The sequence below is a fragment of the Erythrolamprus reginae genome, chromosome 11, assembly GCF_031021105.1.
Source record: "Erythrolamprus reginae isolate rEryReg1 chromosome 11, rEryReg1.hap1, whole genome shotgun sequence".
NCBI classification, from domain to species: Eukaryota; Metazoa; Chordata; class Lepidosauria; order Squamata; family Dipsadidae; genus Erythrolamprus; species Erythrolamprus reginae.
Genome location: NC_091960.1, coordinates 1,729,217 through 1,744,634, shown reverse-complemented (window position 1 = coordinate 1,744,634; position 15,418 = coordinate 1,729,217). Strand labels below are relative to the sequence as shown.

General features: G+C 41.3%; 1 protein-coding gene across 2 annotated transcripts; it reads right to left on the bottom strand.

Annotated features, from left to right (window-relative positions):
• Window positions 1–661: 661 nt before the first annotated feature.
• MEIOSIN (meiosis initiator) lies at window positions 662–14,683 on the bottom strand. 2 transcript variants are annotated; one of them, XM_070763661.1, is made up of 13 exons: window positions 14,604–14,683; window positions 13,884–13,974; window positions 13,052–13,151; window positions 12,817–12,948; window positions 11,291–11,545; window positions 10,264–10,384; window positions 9,543–9,646; window positions 9,085–9,231; window positions 8,562–8,638; window positions 6,721–6,837; window positions 4,888–5,171; window positions 3,343–3,432; window positions 662–2,106 (listed from the first exon to the last, which is right to left on the bottom strand). In XM_070763661.1, the coding sequence occupies exons 1-13, from the start codon at window positions 14,681–14,683 to the stop codon at window positions 1,935–1,937; spliced, it is 1,770 nt and encodes a 589-aa protein (XP_070619762.1). In that variant the 3' UTR covers window positions 662–1,934. The 2 variants fall into 2 exon arrangements, with proteins under 2 accessions (XP_070619762.1, XP_070619763.1); XM_070763662.1 differs by having other exon boundaries at window positions 12,817–12,945.
• Between the last annotated feature and the right edge of the window lie 735 nt (window positions 14,684–15,418).

Genomic DNA, 15,418 nt, shown 5'->3' with positions numbered 1-15,418 from the left:
GATCCATCAAGTTCATAGGATTGGGGCAACCCTGGAATATCCCCTTGAAAGGTGTGGGATGGGCATTTAGGCCTTTGGAGGTGGATTGCTTGAACAGAATTAAACGGCGTGCAAGTAGCCCACCAAAGCCAAATCTCTGCCAATTTTTAAAAATAAATGTATAATTGGAGGGTGGGGGGGAGTTTATCCAGGGCAAGGTAAGTTGTGCTCCATTTTATTGCTATTATTATTATTATTATTTTGCCATAGTTGTTAAAGGAATCACTGCACTTGTAACGGGAATAATAGAGTTCTTAAGTGAATCTGATTTCCACCGTTGACTGTTTATCAGGTCACAAATAACAATCACATGACCCCAGAATGCTGCAACCTTCTTAAATACACACCAAGTGCCTGAATTGTGATCATGTGACCATGGGGATGCTGCCATAGTCAGGGATGCCCCAAAGTTGCTTTTTTTTCAGTGTCATTATAACTTAGAACAGTTGCTAAATGGATGGTTGTTAAGTCGAGGATTACTACCTGTTAAGGCACCATTAGGAGTTTTGCTGCCTACATGATGACATGGAGGTATCTAAATACATATTGATTACTCCTCCCTGCTGCCTTTCACTTTCATCATCACTCAGATCAGAGAAGAGACAAAGAGGCACCCAATCAGTTAATTTCACTGCCATATTTTATTTTAATTATAAATAGTGTTGGAGGAGGGGGGGAACTGCCAATAAATATATAAATAGGTAAAACAATGGAAAAACCCATTGAAGCTTAAAACAGTATTTCAAACACAAATTGATCTGTGTGTAGAGGACACAGTCCCAAAGGGGGAAAGGGATGACTCAGCATTCCACCCAAACAAATCCAAACCAACCAGGAATATAAGAATCTCATTTTAAGCCTCTCCTAAAGACAAAATTCTCCCTTCTCAATATGAAGCCTTAACCCTCCTTAGCTCAGAATCAGTCTTGTCTCTTTAAAACTTGCTAACTCTCCTTGAACGAAAGCAAACCTGCAGAATTATTCCTTCCTTAGGATTTTGAGGAACTGGCCCACCTAACAGGGTCAGTGGAAACTCAATGCCACTCAGAGCAAGCTCTGAAACGGACTTGCCTCAGTTAAAAGTTTAAAACATCTAGAAACCACTTACTATATAATAATGAAGCCTGAAACGTGGTGTGCAGCAAGCAAGTCTATACGGACCTCAAACGTTCCATTTGTACTCGCCAAATGTGGAACTAAACGGCTGGTAACTAAACTGACGGGGTGGATCTGAGAACATCTATGGGCAGATAAAAGCTTAGGCAATAAATATAGACCTTCGGTTTTCGTCTCCAGTCCATTAAAATTATTTTTAAAAGCACATCCTTTCAAGTGCATTTGTGTTTTTAGATCAAGGATAAAAAGTTAATATAAAATCTAAAACTTAGCCTGTTCTTAAATAGACCAACGTGGTCCCGTCATCTAGAACTAGAGGTTCCCCTTCCTTCAAGCTGTTTTCTCCCTGCACTCAATCCTGCTTTGTTCAAGGTCGCTAGAGGTCAGTTTTGGACATAGGTAGAACAGCATATAAAGTGTAGTGACTGGAACAACTGGAAATCGGAGGAAAAAAACCCTCCCGTCTATCAATGTCTTCATTCTGCTCAGGAAACCAAAATGCATAACGACAGGTGAAACATTGGCGGTGGGTTATGATACAAGGCTAAGAAATAGATGGGGAAAGCTGATGTTTTGGGGAGAAACGGGGTAAATGGCCTCTTTCCTTGTTGCTTCTCTACCTTCCCCCTGACAACGAGACCAAGTAAAGCTCCCATTGCTTCATATATTGGCTGAAAACGAAGTAGGCACCCACACTATTGAAGAACCGTGAGCAGCAGCAGAGAGAGGGTTCCAGAGCCCACTGAACACATATACATTACCATCCCAGTGGGGAGGAATCATGGGATACAGCCTGAGAAAGAGATGTTGCCCACTGTCTGGGTGCCAGGAATGGATTTCTCAGCAAGCAGCAAGTGGAAAGGTTTGGGGGGCTCTGGGTCCTCATCGCCACTGGAGAAATCGTCTCTCACAATTCGGTTGTTGAGGCGGCTGAATCGGCGAGCCTTCAGGCTGCGAGAAAGAGGGAAGGAGCATAAAAGGGAAGTTTCCAAACATCCAATAACATAACTTCAAACATGACGTATCTTTGAGTCCTTCCTTTTCCCAGATATCACAAACCAATTTCCTAGAAGCACTTTTCCTTTGAGCAAATGTTTCTCACACCTAATTTCTCTGAAGCCTTCTGCCTTATCACAACCCATCTCCTCTCCTGTGTTGCTTCAGGCAATCTCAATTTCCCCCCTTTGATCGCATAACTTGCCCTGTCTGGGGTGATGTAAACTTGTTTATCAGTGAGATGTTTATTGAGCCCTTTTATAGTCAGTCGTTTCCCTGTTGTAATTCACCAGTAATACAGACTAAGCCAGTGATTTTCAACCTTTTTTGAGCCGCGGCACATTTTTTACATTTTAAAATCCTGGGGCACACTCTCCTCTCTTTTTCCATCCCTGTCTCCTCCCACCCTTGTGTGTGTGTTTGTATACACACTTTTGAACCATTTCCAAAAACAGGTGAGGGCTGGGGTTTTTTTCTCTCTTATTCTTTGGGTGCTTTTTATCATATGCTTTAAATCAAGAGTCACTTCTCTCTCTCTCTTTTGTTTCTCTCTCTTTCCTGTCATTCTCTGCCTCAATCATTTTCTCATTTCTCTTTTTTCCTCCCCTTTTTGCTCATTTCCCTCTCTCTCTCCCTTCCTCTCCTTTTCTCTCTCTCTTGCTTTCTTTCTCTCGCACTTTCTTTCTCTCTCTCTCTTGCTTTCTTTCTCTCTGACACTTGCTTTCTCTCTTTCTCTCTTTTCTTTCTCTCTCTTGCTTTCTCTCTCTCTCTCTCTCTTTCTCTTTTTCTCTCTCTCTCTCTCTCTCTCACACACACACACTCTCTCTCTCTCTGCAAAAAGTTGTGAGACCGGAACCTGAGCTTCCTTCTTCGTGGCACACCTGACCATGTCTCACGGCACACTAGTGTGCCACGGCACACTGGTTGAAAAACACTGGCCTAAGCAGTTAGTACCGTCCTATCCTGGCTATAATAGAATCAGGGTAAGCAGAGCATTTTTATGCTAGAGGCCCAGATATATATAATATGATATAATCCTATTCTGACATTCATGCTATACTGCAACAAAGTTTAGAGTCCAACAATTGTCCACAAGTCTTCAGGGTGCCAAGGCTGGACTCCCTTGTGGCCAACTGATTCTCCAAAGGATTTCCTGATCCCTTCATCCATTGCTGCCCAAAGCAAACATACCAATATGGCTTCCGCTCCTGCTTCGTCATCATACGCCACAGCTGGGCCAGCTCCCGTGTAGCTGCAGTGGAAGCCATGCCTGGGCAAGAGCTATGAAGAGATTAAAACACTTGTTAGATCAAACTCATCAGAAGCAGGAAGCCAAGACATTCTCAATGTCCCTAACTCCCTCCGAGGCTTCAAGAAAGCAACGTTTCTGTAATAAGCATTAGCCAAGCCAGGAATTTGACAGCCAGGAGTTCGATCTTGACTGGCTCAAGGTTAACTCAGCCTTTTGAGATCAGTAAAACGGGGACCCAGATTGTTGGGGGCAACGTGCTGACTCTGTAAACCGCTTAGAGAGAGAGGACTGTAAAGCACTGTGGTATAAGACTAAATGTTATTGCTAACCCAGGCCAAATGTTCTGCAAATACAGCTTCTTGGTGTCTAACTGATCTTGGAAAGTCTATTGTGTGATTTTTTAAATATATTTTTGGCATTTTATTGTATGTTATTGTTTTATTCCTAAAATGACTGGTCTTTGAGGATTTGCTCCCTTATTTATTTGTCCATTTTTGTAAACGTTCTGACGGGAGTATAGTAGTTGCAAGGTTTCAAAAATTACTATTGGTCTTGAATTTAAAAGTCCCTAGTTAAATCTCAGCATAGCAAAGAGCTCACTGGGACTGTCAGTTAGCCCCAACTTCCACTCTGTAAGGACAGAAAGGACAATAATTGACATTACTGGCCTGCTCTAGAAGTGACGGTATACAGGTAGCCCTTGACTTACAACAGTTCATTTAGTGATTGTTCAAAGTTACCGCAGAATTGAAAAAAGTGACTTTTTAGACTTTTAACCATTGCAACATAGAAACATAGAAGACTGACGGCAGAAAAAGACCTCATGGTCCGTCTAGTCTGCCCTTATACTATTTCCTGTATTTTATCTTAGGATGGATCTATGTTTATCCCAGGCATGTTTAAATTCAGTGACTGTGGATTTACCAACCACGTCTGCTGGAAGTTTGTTCCAAGGATCTACTACTCTTTCAGTGAAATAATATTTCCTCACGTTGCTTTTGAACTTTCCCCCAACTAACTTCAGATTGTGCCCCCTTGTTCTTGTGTTCACTTTCCTTTTAAAAACACTTCCCTCCTGAACCTTATTTAACCCTTTAAGATATTTAAAATCACATGATTTTACATTTGGATGCATCCCCGCGGTCACGTGATATACTTTTGGATGCTTGGCAACGGATACTTATGATACTAGCATTGTCGCAATTCCCTTTTGCGACCTTCGGACAAGCCAAGTCAGTCGGGAAACCGGATTCACTTAACCACCGTGTGACTAACAACTGCAGGGGTGAAGTTAACAAATGGGGCAAGAAAGGCCGTAAAGTGGGGGCAAAGCTTCACTTAACCCACGAGCCCCAGAAATGTTGGGCTCCATTGCAGGTCGTAAGTCAAGGACTAGCTGTATCTTGAGAAAAACGAAAGAGCTGCAGGCCTGCTAATCGGAGCCAATGCCGGACTTTGCTGGGGTTTCAATTCCCAGCTCTCACCGGATGAAGTGCTTGCGGTTCAGGCGACAAAACATGATGAAGCCGTTCACGCACTTCTTCTTCAGCTGCAGGGGGGAGGAGGCGTTGCTGCGCTTCTCCGCGCCGGCCATTGGGCGCCTGGCTCTCCTGCCCGCTGCCGCCGTCGTCTTCTTCTGCTTCTTCTTGCTCCTCTTCCTCAGGGGGGCTCCTTGGGCGGCCTTGGCCCTCGGGCAGGGGGTCCAGGTGCTGTCGCTGTTCTCCTCGCTAGAGGAGCCGGGGCCTTCGGGTCTCATCGGGAGGGATCCCTGGAAGGCAGAGAAAGAGGCTGAGAAAATGGCAGCTGAGGTCCAGGAATTGCCCAGGTAATAATAAAGCAGAGCTTGGCCTAGCAGGTAGAGGTCTTTGGCCACCTTAGCGAGGATGCTTCATCCAAGGGCTGCAATGTTTGGAACCATAACATTGGTCCAGGATATGCAGCTGATTGACTGGAGAGGGCGGGCCCCTGCGTGAGGTGATCAACTCTGGGATTGGTGGGTGGGTGTAAAGGGGGAGGGTTTATTTTTTCCCGCCCTTTTTTTCCCTGGGTTTGCTCTGTATTGCTGTCTAGATTTACCTCATGATGTGCCTGACTATATGTATATAATTTATATAAATTTATATATAAATGAATGTAATTTATTACACACACACATACACATACACACGCACAAATATATAATATATACATAGCTCAACCTTCCCAACTTAACAACTCCAGTGACTCATTTAACAGCTGTGGCAAGAAAAAGTTGTAAAATGGAGCAAAACTCGCTTAACAACATAAATTTCGGGCTCAATTGGGGTTGTAAGTTGAAGATTGCCTGTAAGATGTATTTGAAATTATTTCATTAATGGAGAAACATTATACTGTACAGGAGTAAAACATACACTGATCTAGTACCCGGGATTGTAATGATCTTGAATGTTAATTTTTACAGAATATCAACATCTTCCTTTCACAAAACCTCCTTAAAAGTATATACACACATGTACTAAAATAATCAATATAACTTAAATTTTACACTAATATAAATGAATGGATGATACTCAGGGCAGTCAGTGACTAAGGAAAGTGGTGTAAGATTATTACGAAACATTGTCCAAATCCCCATAGATGATCGTCCAGCAGAGTCCATTTTGCAACTAATTTTTTAAATTCTTGTACAGATGGGTATGTGTATCATAACTGCCTATAAACACTAGCTTCTCAATTAATTTCTTTAGTTTTGTTATAAAGACACAGCAATATAGGTGACCATGACTGCCTCTTGGACAGAAAAATATATAGTTTAAATATATATAAGCGATCGATAAGGTCCCACAGAGTTGGCCTTCTTCGGGTCCCGTCGACTAAACCATGTCGTTTGGCGGGCCCCAGGGGAAGAGCCTTCTCTGTGGCGGCCCCGGCCCTCTGGAACCAACTCCCCCCGGAGATTAGAACTGCCCCCACCCTTCCTGTCTTTCGTAAACTACTTAAGACTCACTTACACCGCCAGGCATGGGGGAGTTGAGACACCTTTCCCCCAGGCTTTTTTTATACTTTGTTTTATGTTTGGTATGAATGTTGCTGTTTGGTTTTTTAAAATAATGATAGAGTTTTATATGTTTTTAATATTAGATTTGTTCCACTGTTATATTGTTTTTATTGCTGTTGTGAGCTGCCCCGAGTCTTCGGAGAGGGGCGGCATACAAATCTAATAAAAAAACTTTAAAAACAAACAAACTAAAGGCCTTCATAAGGACATTAGAAGATTCCCTGGCCTGATTTCTCTGGCTCACAAATGACCAGTTCCTTCCTCACAACCCATTCCCCACCTCTTGGATTTGTTCTCTCCACGAGGACAATATTTCATTCACTCTTGACATGGGGCTGGTCTCGGTTTTACCTGCTTCACTGTAGGAAAGGTAGCAGTGATCCAGCGTGAATGCCGACTGCAAGAGAGGAAGGTAGAAATCAGCGGGACGGCATTGAAAATTGAATGAACGAAGACAGGGGAAGGAAAGAAGAGCAGAAAAGATTAGGCTTCAAATGTAAGGTGCAAGTACGTAACAGTCACCAGTACAAAACCCTGTCGAAACTACCATTAAATCTCGTTTCCTTATCATTTAAACTGAAGTTAGTCTTGGATCAGTTTAGCAGTGGGTGATTTGTAGAGCTGTTAACAAGTGGGACAGTCTCTTAATCTCAAAGAGTTGCTTAGTGAAGAAGCTTAGAAAGGTTATTCGAATAAAAATAAATAAGCATGCAGGTGGGCACAGCAAGAGCCGAGTTTGACCATTGAAGAAATGGAAAGTTGACCAAGGCATTACATATTGTAGATCTTAAGACAGCACATGGCTCCAAGGACAATTGTTACTGAAATGCCATAGTGTTTTTTCTTTCCTGTTCTAGAATAATTTACTTGTATGTCTTCTCACTTCCTTACCCTGTTGAGTGTGTGTCTCTGGCACACAATTCGGATGCAAAGTATGGCCCTTAGCCTCAAAGAAACCTGCCTATTCCAGATATAATCCAATGCGACTGACCAAGGTCTCCAGAGAATTATTAGCTACCCTACATTGTAGCTCAAGGACACAAGGACATTGAGGATCTTCTGAATGGAAAAACTCTGCTCCGTCATTAAGCCATTCGGCTTTTTTTCAGGCAACTGCACATACTGTATATAAAAATATTTCCCTTATCGTAATTGCACATACTGTTTGCAATAATTGCACACAGTATATGCAATTAGTCTCAAGCCAAGTATGTTAACCAGTCTCCACTGAAAAAATATCCTGTGTGAGCTAACAATAGGAGACTCTGTTGTGCAGTTATTCATTAACATTCCCAAGTCAACCTTTGATATTACAAATAATAACAAAGGCCAAGTGTGTGAGAACCACCTCAGATGGAGAGAAGTAAAAAAGGACACACAACAGAGCAGGCTGCCTTTTTCAGTCGGGGCTATATTTATATCTGGAGCAACAACAGAGAGAGCCAGGATGGAGAGCGTTAAGGTGTCAGACTAGAAGCCAGGAATCCCGAATGGAAGCCCAGCCTTAGCGGCAGAATTTCACTGGAAATTGAGTCAGGGTTTTTCTTGTTGGCTGAAGAATTTTCGCTGCTTATTCAAATAGGTTCTGGAGTCTAAGCAAGTGAGTCAGGGGGAGCCCAAATAGGTCCCCCAGGGTGGTTTCATTTCTCACCTCATCTGAACAGACTTGTGGGATGAGCAGGCAGAGAATTGTTAAGAGCCCTAAATCCTTTCTCCTAGATGGATACTGCTCTTGCACCAATCCTCTGGGAGATTTGACACTGTCCTTCCATCTGTACGGGTGGAACTGCACAGGAATATTAGGAAACCCCACCTGTATGACTGATAAATCTTCATGGACATAGTATTCCTACAGAAGTTCACTACGTGACTTTGGCTCAGTCACACACATTCAGCTTTCAACAGTTACCGAATGAATGTCAGTTCAGGATTCACTGCTTTGACCCATGAAAGGGAAGATACAAATCTAGCAAATAAAGAAATAACACATATACCAGGAACTACACATCTATTGATCCTGGGAAGTACCAGGTGGGAAAAAGCTGGAATTCAAACTCTGCAAGCCGAAATACAGGAGTAGAAGATGAAGAAAGAACGTAAGCTGAGGAGCAAAGTCCTTACCTTTCTCAACAGTGTTCCAGCAGGGGTGTGTGAAAAATTGCTGGACTGAGGAGACAAATACACATCTTCGAATAATACTGCAAAGAAGCAAAATGTTCTTTGAAAAGTGTTTTTCAAGGAAAGGTTGCAGAGAAGCAACTATTCTCATTTGCACTCTGTTTCCCCCTTTTCATCTCATCCATATGTTACATTTACTGGAAGGTAACACTCCTCCTTAAAACAATCACAGTACAACATTGCAGATATCTGCTTCCGGTAATTCATAAAGTCTTCGGGTGTTCAGTGTTTAGTTCCCACAGGAACTGTTGTCCATAACAGGCCAATAATGTTGTGAGTTTTAAAACATTCCACTTCCCGGAAAACCTTTCTAAATCCACTTGCTCTGCTCATATTTAAAGAGGAGAACAAATCAACCCAGGAGGAAATGGGCATGTGGGTACAGCCCCATCCTTTTTGGTAAGAAACATGATAAGCTTTTTGGGGGGGAAAGGCTGGGTTACCTCCCTCCTTGCTGTCAATTTACCTGGAGAAAGCTCCTCCTGAACACCTTGGAGAATGTGTGGAGGGAGTAGCCGAGCAGGAGAGGAGAAAAGCGAAGGGCTCAACCCCAAGTCAGAACAGTTGTGGCTTCGGGTTGCAATCCCGGGGGAACACAGCTGCATGCTTCCTACTGCGACATCAAATGAATCAAATTTATAGGATATTATTTATTTCAACATACAGGTGGTCCTCCGCTTACAATCACTTAGCAACCGCTCAAAGTTACAACAGCACTGAAAAAAGTGACACTAGACCAGTCCTCTAAAACCACTGCAGCATCCCCAATAACAGGATCAAATTTGGACCCTTGGCAACTTCTATATATTTAAAATGTTGCAGCCTCCCAGGGCCAAGTGACTTTTCTATCTAGCTTCTGACAAGCAAAATCAATTGGGTGGGTAGGTGGGGGGCTTTTCTGCATATTTTTGAGCAAGCACTTACCATTGGAGAATTTCAAAGGGGACTGGATGGAGAGCCAAGGACTGGCTTGGGGTCCTTCTTCCTCCTCTTCTTCACAAGAGGAGTGATAGTGCACAAGCTCTTGTCTGAAAATGATCAAAATGGTGATCAAGACAATGAAATGAGAGGCAAGAAAAGAACGGACTACAGGAGGGGACTATTTCTGTTTCAGGGGGACAAGATATCATTAATCTTTTAATGGCTGCTTTTATTTATTTATTTATTTATTTATTTATTTATTTATTTGATTTATTTATTTATTCATTTATTCATTCATTCATTCATTTATTTATTTATTGGATTTATATTTTGGTTTACAGAGGCTCCATCCTCAAAGCCTTCTCACTTAATTCACTGTTTTCTCTGGAATCTTTAATTATTATCAAACCATCTACCTTATTACAAAGTAAACTTCCTCTCTTTTGAATGCAGGCAAGTAACTTGTATTAATCATATCTGACAACACTTGTTTATTAGATAAGATTAACACAGAAAGACACAGCCAAATGTACGTGAGCAACTGAGGTCTCAAAGACCAGTATTTCATCTGCCTTAAAATGGAGATTATATGCTTCTTGACTTCAAAAAGTCCTTGTCTGTTTTTTAAAAAGCCACAAACATTTTAAAAATGGTCTAATGCAAACTCCCAGCCATTTAGGAATTCAGTTTTACAAAATACGAAAATACAGCACTCAATTCCTACCTTACCAATGTGTTTCCAGGGCCCCCACCGTATTGATGCAGTTTATTGTAAGCCATTTGTGCTGTATACACAGAAAATGTATTCTCATCGTTATATTCCTGGTCACCATCAAAATTCCAGCCTGTCAATAACAGTTACAAGGATAGAGGGACAAAAAGTTAAATTCTTTAGAATCTAATTTATAATCTGTGAGCTATAAAAATAAATTTTATTTTAAACAACTCAAAATAGAATAACATTTCCCCATGTTAAGAACATCTTTCTGAAAATTGATTAAAACCAGATCTGAATCAGAAAGGAAAGAAGGGAGGGAGGGATGGAGGAAGGAAGACATGCTCATGTATACATACATGGGTTAATATTTAATGTACATGAAACAACACTTGAAAATAAAAAATATATATAATATATTCAGGGTGGAATGTTTTTAACAGACTGGTGGATTTAGCAGAGACTAGCAAAGAAGTTGCTAAACTACTGCATGCCATGAATTTAATCAGAAAATCTATTTCAAGTAACCAAAAATATTTGCATCTTAATGTCTAAAAATACTTAAGCTGGTGAGGGAGCTTCCCTATGAAAATTATTTATTGGAAACTACCAGGATATTTTTTCCTGTTCATAATTGTCTGGAATTCACTGCCGTGCCATATAGACAATAGTGGCTTATATACACATATGGAAAGGATATACTCCTTGCCTGTTAGCAATTAGAGCGAAGCAACTTGTTTAGAGACACATATACTAAATGCCAGAGCCTGGGCTGAGCATCGGGATGAGAAACATCCAATGGCTGCTGATTGGCTCTTGTGGGAAACAGAATGCCAGACTAAGCAAATTGTTGGTCTTATAAAACAGAATTCCTTATGTTCAAACACCAACACAACGTAATAAATCTCTTTTTCCTTTTGATGGAAACAAGTCCCCATTAACCTCTCCCATATTTCAAATTACACTGTCTGTCACAAAGGAGCCATTTATTCTCCACTGATTTTTATTTTCGTACAAAGCAGCCACGAAATTGCACCTGCAGGATCAAATGGGACCCCAATTTTGGTGAGATCCAGGAGATTGGTGTTTGCCGGCTGGTTAGGCTCTGGTAATGGAACTTTAAAACTGGGAAAGGAAGTTGATTGCTTCTGGAAGGATGAAAGTATAGAAGACACATCTCCCACATCAGGCAGGCCCTCTTCCTCTGGGTGTGGGACAGCACGGGTAGAATCTTTTCCAGCCTCCATAGCAAGGTACTTGCACACTTTCCTGTTCACACCACCACGGCGATCTACAAAACCAAGTGATATAAGCACGCTTGAAGTGTGTTGCTAATGACCTTTAAAGCCCTACATGGCATTGGGCCAGAATACATCCGGAACCGCCTTCTACCGCACGAATCCCAGCGGCCGATAAGGTCCCACAGAGTTGGCCTTCTCCGGGTCCCGTCAACCAAACAATGTCGTTTGGCGGGCCCCAGGGGAAGAGCCTTCTCTGTGGCGGCCCCGGCCCTCTGGAATCAACTCCCCCCAGATATTAGAACGGCCCTCACCCTCCTTGTCTTTCGCAAACTACTCAAGACCCACCTTTGTCGCCAGGCATGGGGGAGTTAGGATATTCCTTCCCCTAGGCCATTACAAGTTATGCATGGTATGTTTGTGTGTATGTTTGGTTTTTATAATAAGGGTTTTTAGTTATTTTATTAAATTGGATTGTTACATGTTGTTTTTACCATTGTTGTTAGCCGCCCCGAGTCTGCGGAGAGGGGCGGCATACAAATCCAATAAGTAAGTAAGTAAGTAAGTAAGTAAGTAAGTAAGTAAGTAAATAAATAAATAAATCTCAGCTCTGACAGTACCTGCCTCCTTACAACAGGAGCCTTAAGATGCTTCTCCCATAGGAAAATTCCGCACTTGAGTTTGTTCAGCTGAAGTACCAATTTCCTAAGCTCAATCCATTCCTGCATCTTTTATTCCCCTTTTTAACCTCCCCAGGGGGCAAACCCCCACTTATCTAGTTTCTTCCTGGGCTGAGCTTTGCAACCATTGTACACTACACCTCCTGTCCATCCAAAAGCAGCAAGCATATTGGGTGACACCCTCTGCTTCTCTCTGCCTGCCATCAATCTAAGATCCAAGTAGAGCAGGGATTTCCTACCTTGGCAACTTTAAGGCATGGCTGGCTGAGGAATTCTGGGAGTTGAAGTCCACAAGTCTTAAAGTAGCCAAGGTAAGGGACCCCAGAAATAGAGGATAAGGTGATGTCTAAAACTACAGAAGCCACAAATGGCTGTGAGGCATGGGCTATAACAGGCAGTGCTGCAATGGCTGATCATGCAGAGCAGAGATCTTCAAACTTGGCAACTTTAAGGTTTATGTACTTCAACTCCCAGAATTCTCCAGCCAGTAGCCAGCATAGCATAGCTGGTTGGAGAATTCTGGGAGTTGAAGTCCACAAGCCTTAAAGTTGCCAAGTTTGGGGATCCCTGATGCACAGGAAGAACTTACAAACAGCAGTGCACTGGAGAACTGAAACCCCAAGATTGTGGGATACTTCTCACACCTGATTTGCGGGTCCGTCTCCTCTTTCTGGGTTTCTTGTAGACAGCCAGGGGCTTGGGATTTTTTGCCCGTGGTGTGACTTCTCTGCACTCTCTCTTCGGGGCAGGTATCACCTCTGGCTGAGATCCAGCTGCTTTTGACGAAAGAACAAATACGGATCATACTTTTTGTTCAGGTATATCCTCAGTATTGTCTGACCATGGGTGTTCTCTGCCTCTTTTCTAGCATTTCCCTACCTTTTTGTTCCTCGCCATGACCTTGGAGCACCGACTTGGCTCTATCGATGCTTGTCTGCAAATGTTCAATGTAGCGAAGGACTCGGAGCAGGATTTCTTTCTGGTTGAATATTGAAAATGCAAAATTAAAGAGCAAAAACGGGGAAAGAAACACCTGTCATTTGTATTCAACGAAGAAGAAAAATAATAATAGCTCCCAAAAGAAACCAGCATGGCTGCATAAAGAACTCTCTGACAAAAAGGACAAGTATAAAAAGTGGAAAGAAGGGGAAATAACTAAGGCAGAATATCAGCAAATAGCCCAAGGGTCAAGGTTCCATGTAGCATCCAGACTAAAGAGTCCAAGTCAAAGTACTCCTCAAAGAAAGCAGAGCTACTTAACTCATTGTTTTGCATCTGTTTTATGTTTTTTTGTTTTTTTTATGTTTTATGTTTGCACCTGTTTTATGTCTTTTGTGGTGCTGTTTTTGATAGGTTGGACCCCCCCCCTTTTTTTCCCCTTTGATAAGTCCAACCTATCAAAAACAGCACCACAAAAAACATAAAATTGCCTCCATAAGTTGTGAATGCTCCAACATTGGAAGTTTTAAGAAGATGTTGGATAACCATTTGTCTGAAGTGGCGTAGAATTTCTTGCCTAAGCAGGGGGTTGGACTAGAAGACCTCCAAGGTCCCTTCCAACTCTGTTGTTCTCTTCTGTTCTCTTCAATTCAGTTCAGTTCAGAGTCAGCATACACATGTTGTGCAACCAAGCCCAATTTCAATGCCTCCGTACATCCAAAATTATAGAACATTCCTTGAACATTTATGATAAATTCTATTATTACAATACCTTTGTCAGCCTCTTACAACTGGTCCGTAGTGGTATGGGTAACATCTGAGCCAATTCTTTAAGTGTGTTGGTGTAGTTATTGCGTTTTCTTCTGTTAAAAAGAGAAGGGAGGCTAGATATTTCCTACAAATACATAAATAAACTCTCTCTATATATACCTAGATACTTGCTATTTTTATTCTCCAGAAGTAATAGATGATTTTCCAAATACAGAATTTAGCATCCTAAATAACCTAGAACCATCCTTTAGATGTTATTAAATTGTCAAATATTAATATTTAATACATGAATATCACTGAAATAAATGTTAGTACCTTCCATCTCATTTTGTTCAATGTGACAGTCCCAGATAGATGCACACACACACACACACATAGATATGAAGAGGCCATCACAATCTCTGGAACATTTAAAATTTATGTAAAACTATTAAAAAATTACTGAGCTTTCTAATTATACCCGGAACTCGCATTTTTAGGACAATTCTTTTGACTGTACATACATACATACATACATACATAGACATATATATATATATATATATATATATATATATATATATATATATATACACACACACACACACACACACTATATCATATATAGCTTGGGGCTGTATTAAAACCACCTTTGCTTAACCCAATAATAGGGGTTATTATCATAGCCATATCATCATCATTTAAGATTTTGGATTTCAGGTTGTTTGTTTTCTTTCCTTACCTGTCATCACAATTTTGTTTGAAATTGTTGATGTTTGCTTGCATTTCCTCAGAGCAAACCCTCCCTATTTGATCCCACATCTGTAACGAGAGAGGTGAAGATAAAATTTATTGAGTCCTGGATCATAAATCACAACAAACAAAATGTGTTGGGGAGAGTGAAAAAGAGTGTGAGAGGAAACTTTTTAAGACAACCTTGGCAACATTAAGATGTGTAGACTTCAACTGCTATGGTAAAAAGTGAAAATTGCATATAAAATGAAATAAAGGAATTAGGAAGCAAGAGTTCCTCAAGGGGAGAGCCCTAAAATACAGAAAACGTGCCCAGAATTGTATGCTCCATTTTGGAATTAAATGGTAAAAGAATGCTCTATTTTTCATTCATGGGCTAAATGGAAACCAGGCCTACAGAACTCATATGCCAAATGTCTACTGTAGCAAGGGCCTCAACTCAAGACTACAAAATCAGCTGTCAAACTCATTCCAGACACCAATAAGAACTGCACTCCAAAGAGGAGATCACAAGTGGCACAGATTTGTTCCAAAACAGGATCTGGTCAAACCACCAGATAGTTAAGATGAAAATAGCTATTACAATTGTTCTATTGGAAACAGACATTGTCATTTCTTAGGGAAGGAATAAAAATTATAAAATGCCATCTTGATAAGACCGATAATTTGGAATCCTGAGCTGACTGTGGAAAACAATGGAGAGGAAAACCAGCTATATAAATGTGAGGATATATTAGAAGGAATAAGTCAAGAAGATAGACAGGAAGAGAGGGAAGAGGAAGTAAAGGAAAGACCCAAAGAAGG

Excerpts from the sequence above, each read along its gene's own strand:
- MEIOSIN (XM_070763661.1), bottom strand. The coding sequence starts at position 14,683 with ATGTGGGATCAAATAGGGAGGGTTTGCTCTGAGGAAATGCAAGCAAAC. Across the intron at positions 9,232-9,542 it reads CCCTTTGAAATTCTCCAATG|TAGGAAGCATGCAGCTGTGT; the intron begins GTAAGTGCTTGC and ends TTGATGTCGCAG. Across the intron at positions 8,639-9,084 it reads TCAGGAGGAGCTTTCTCCAG|TATTATTCGAAGATGTGTAT; the intron begins GTAAATTGACAG and ends GCTTCTTTGCAG.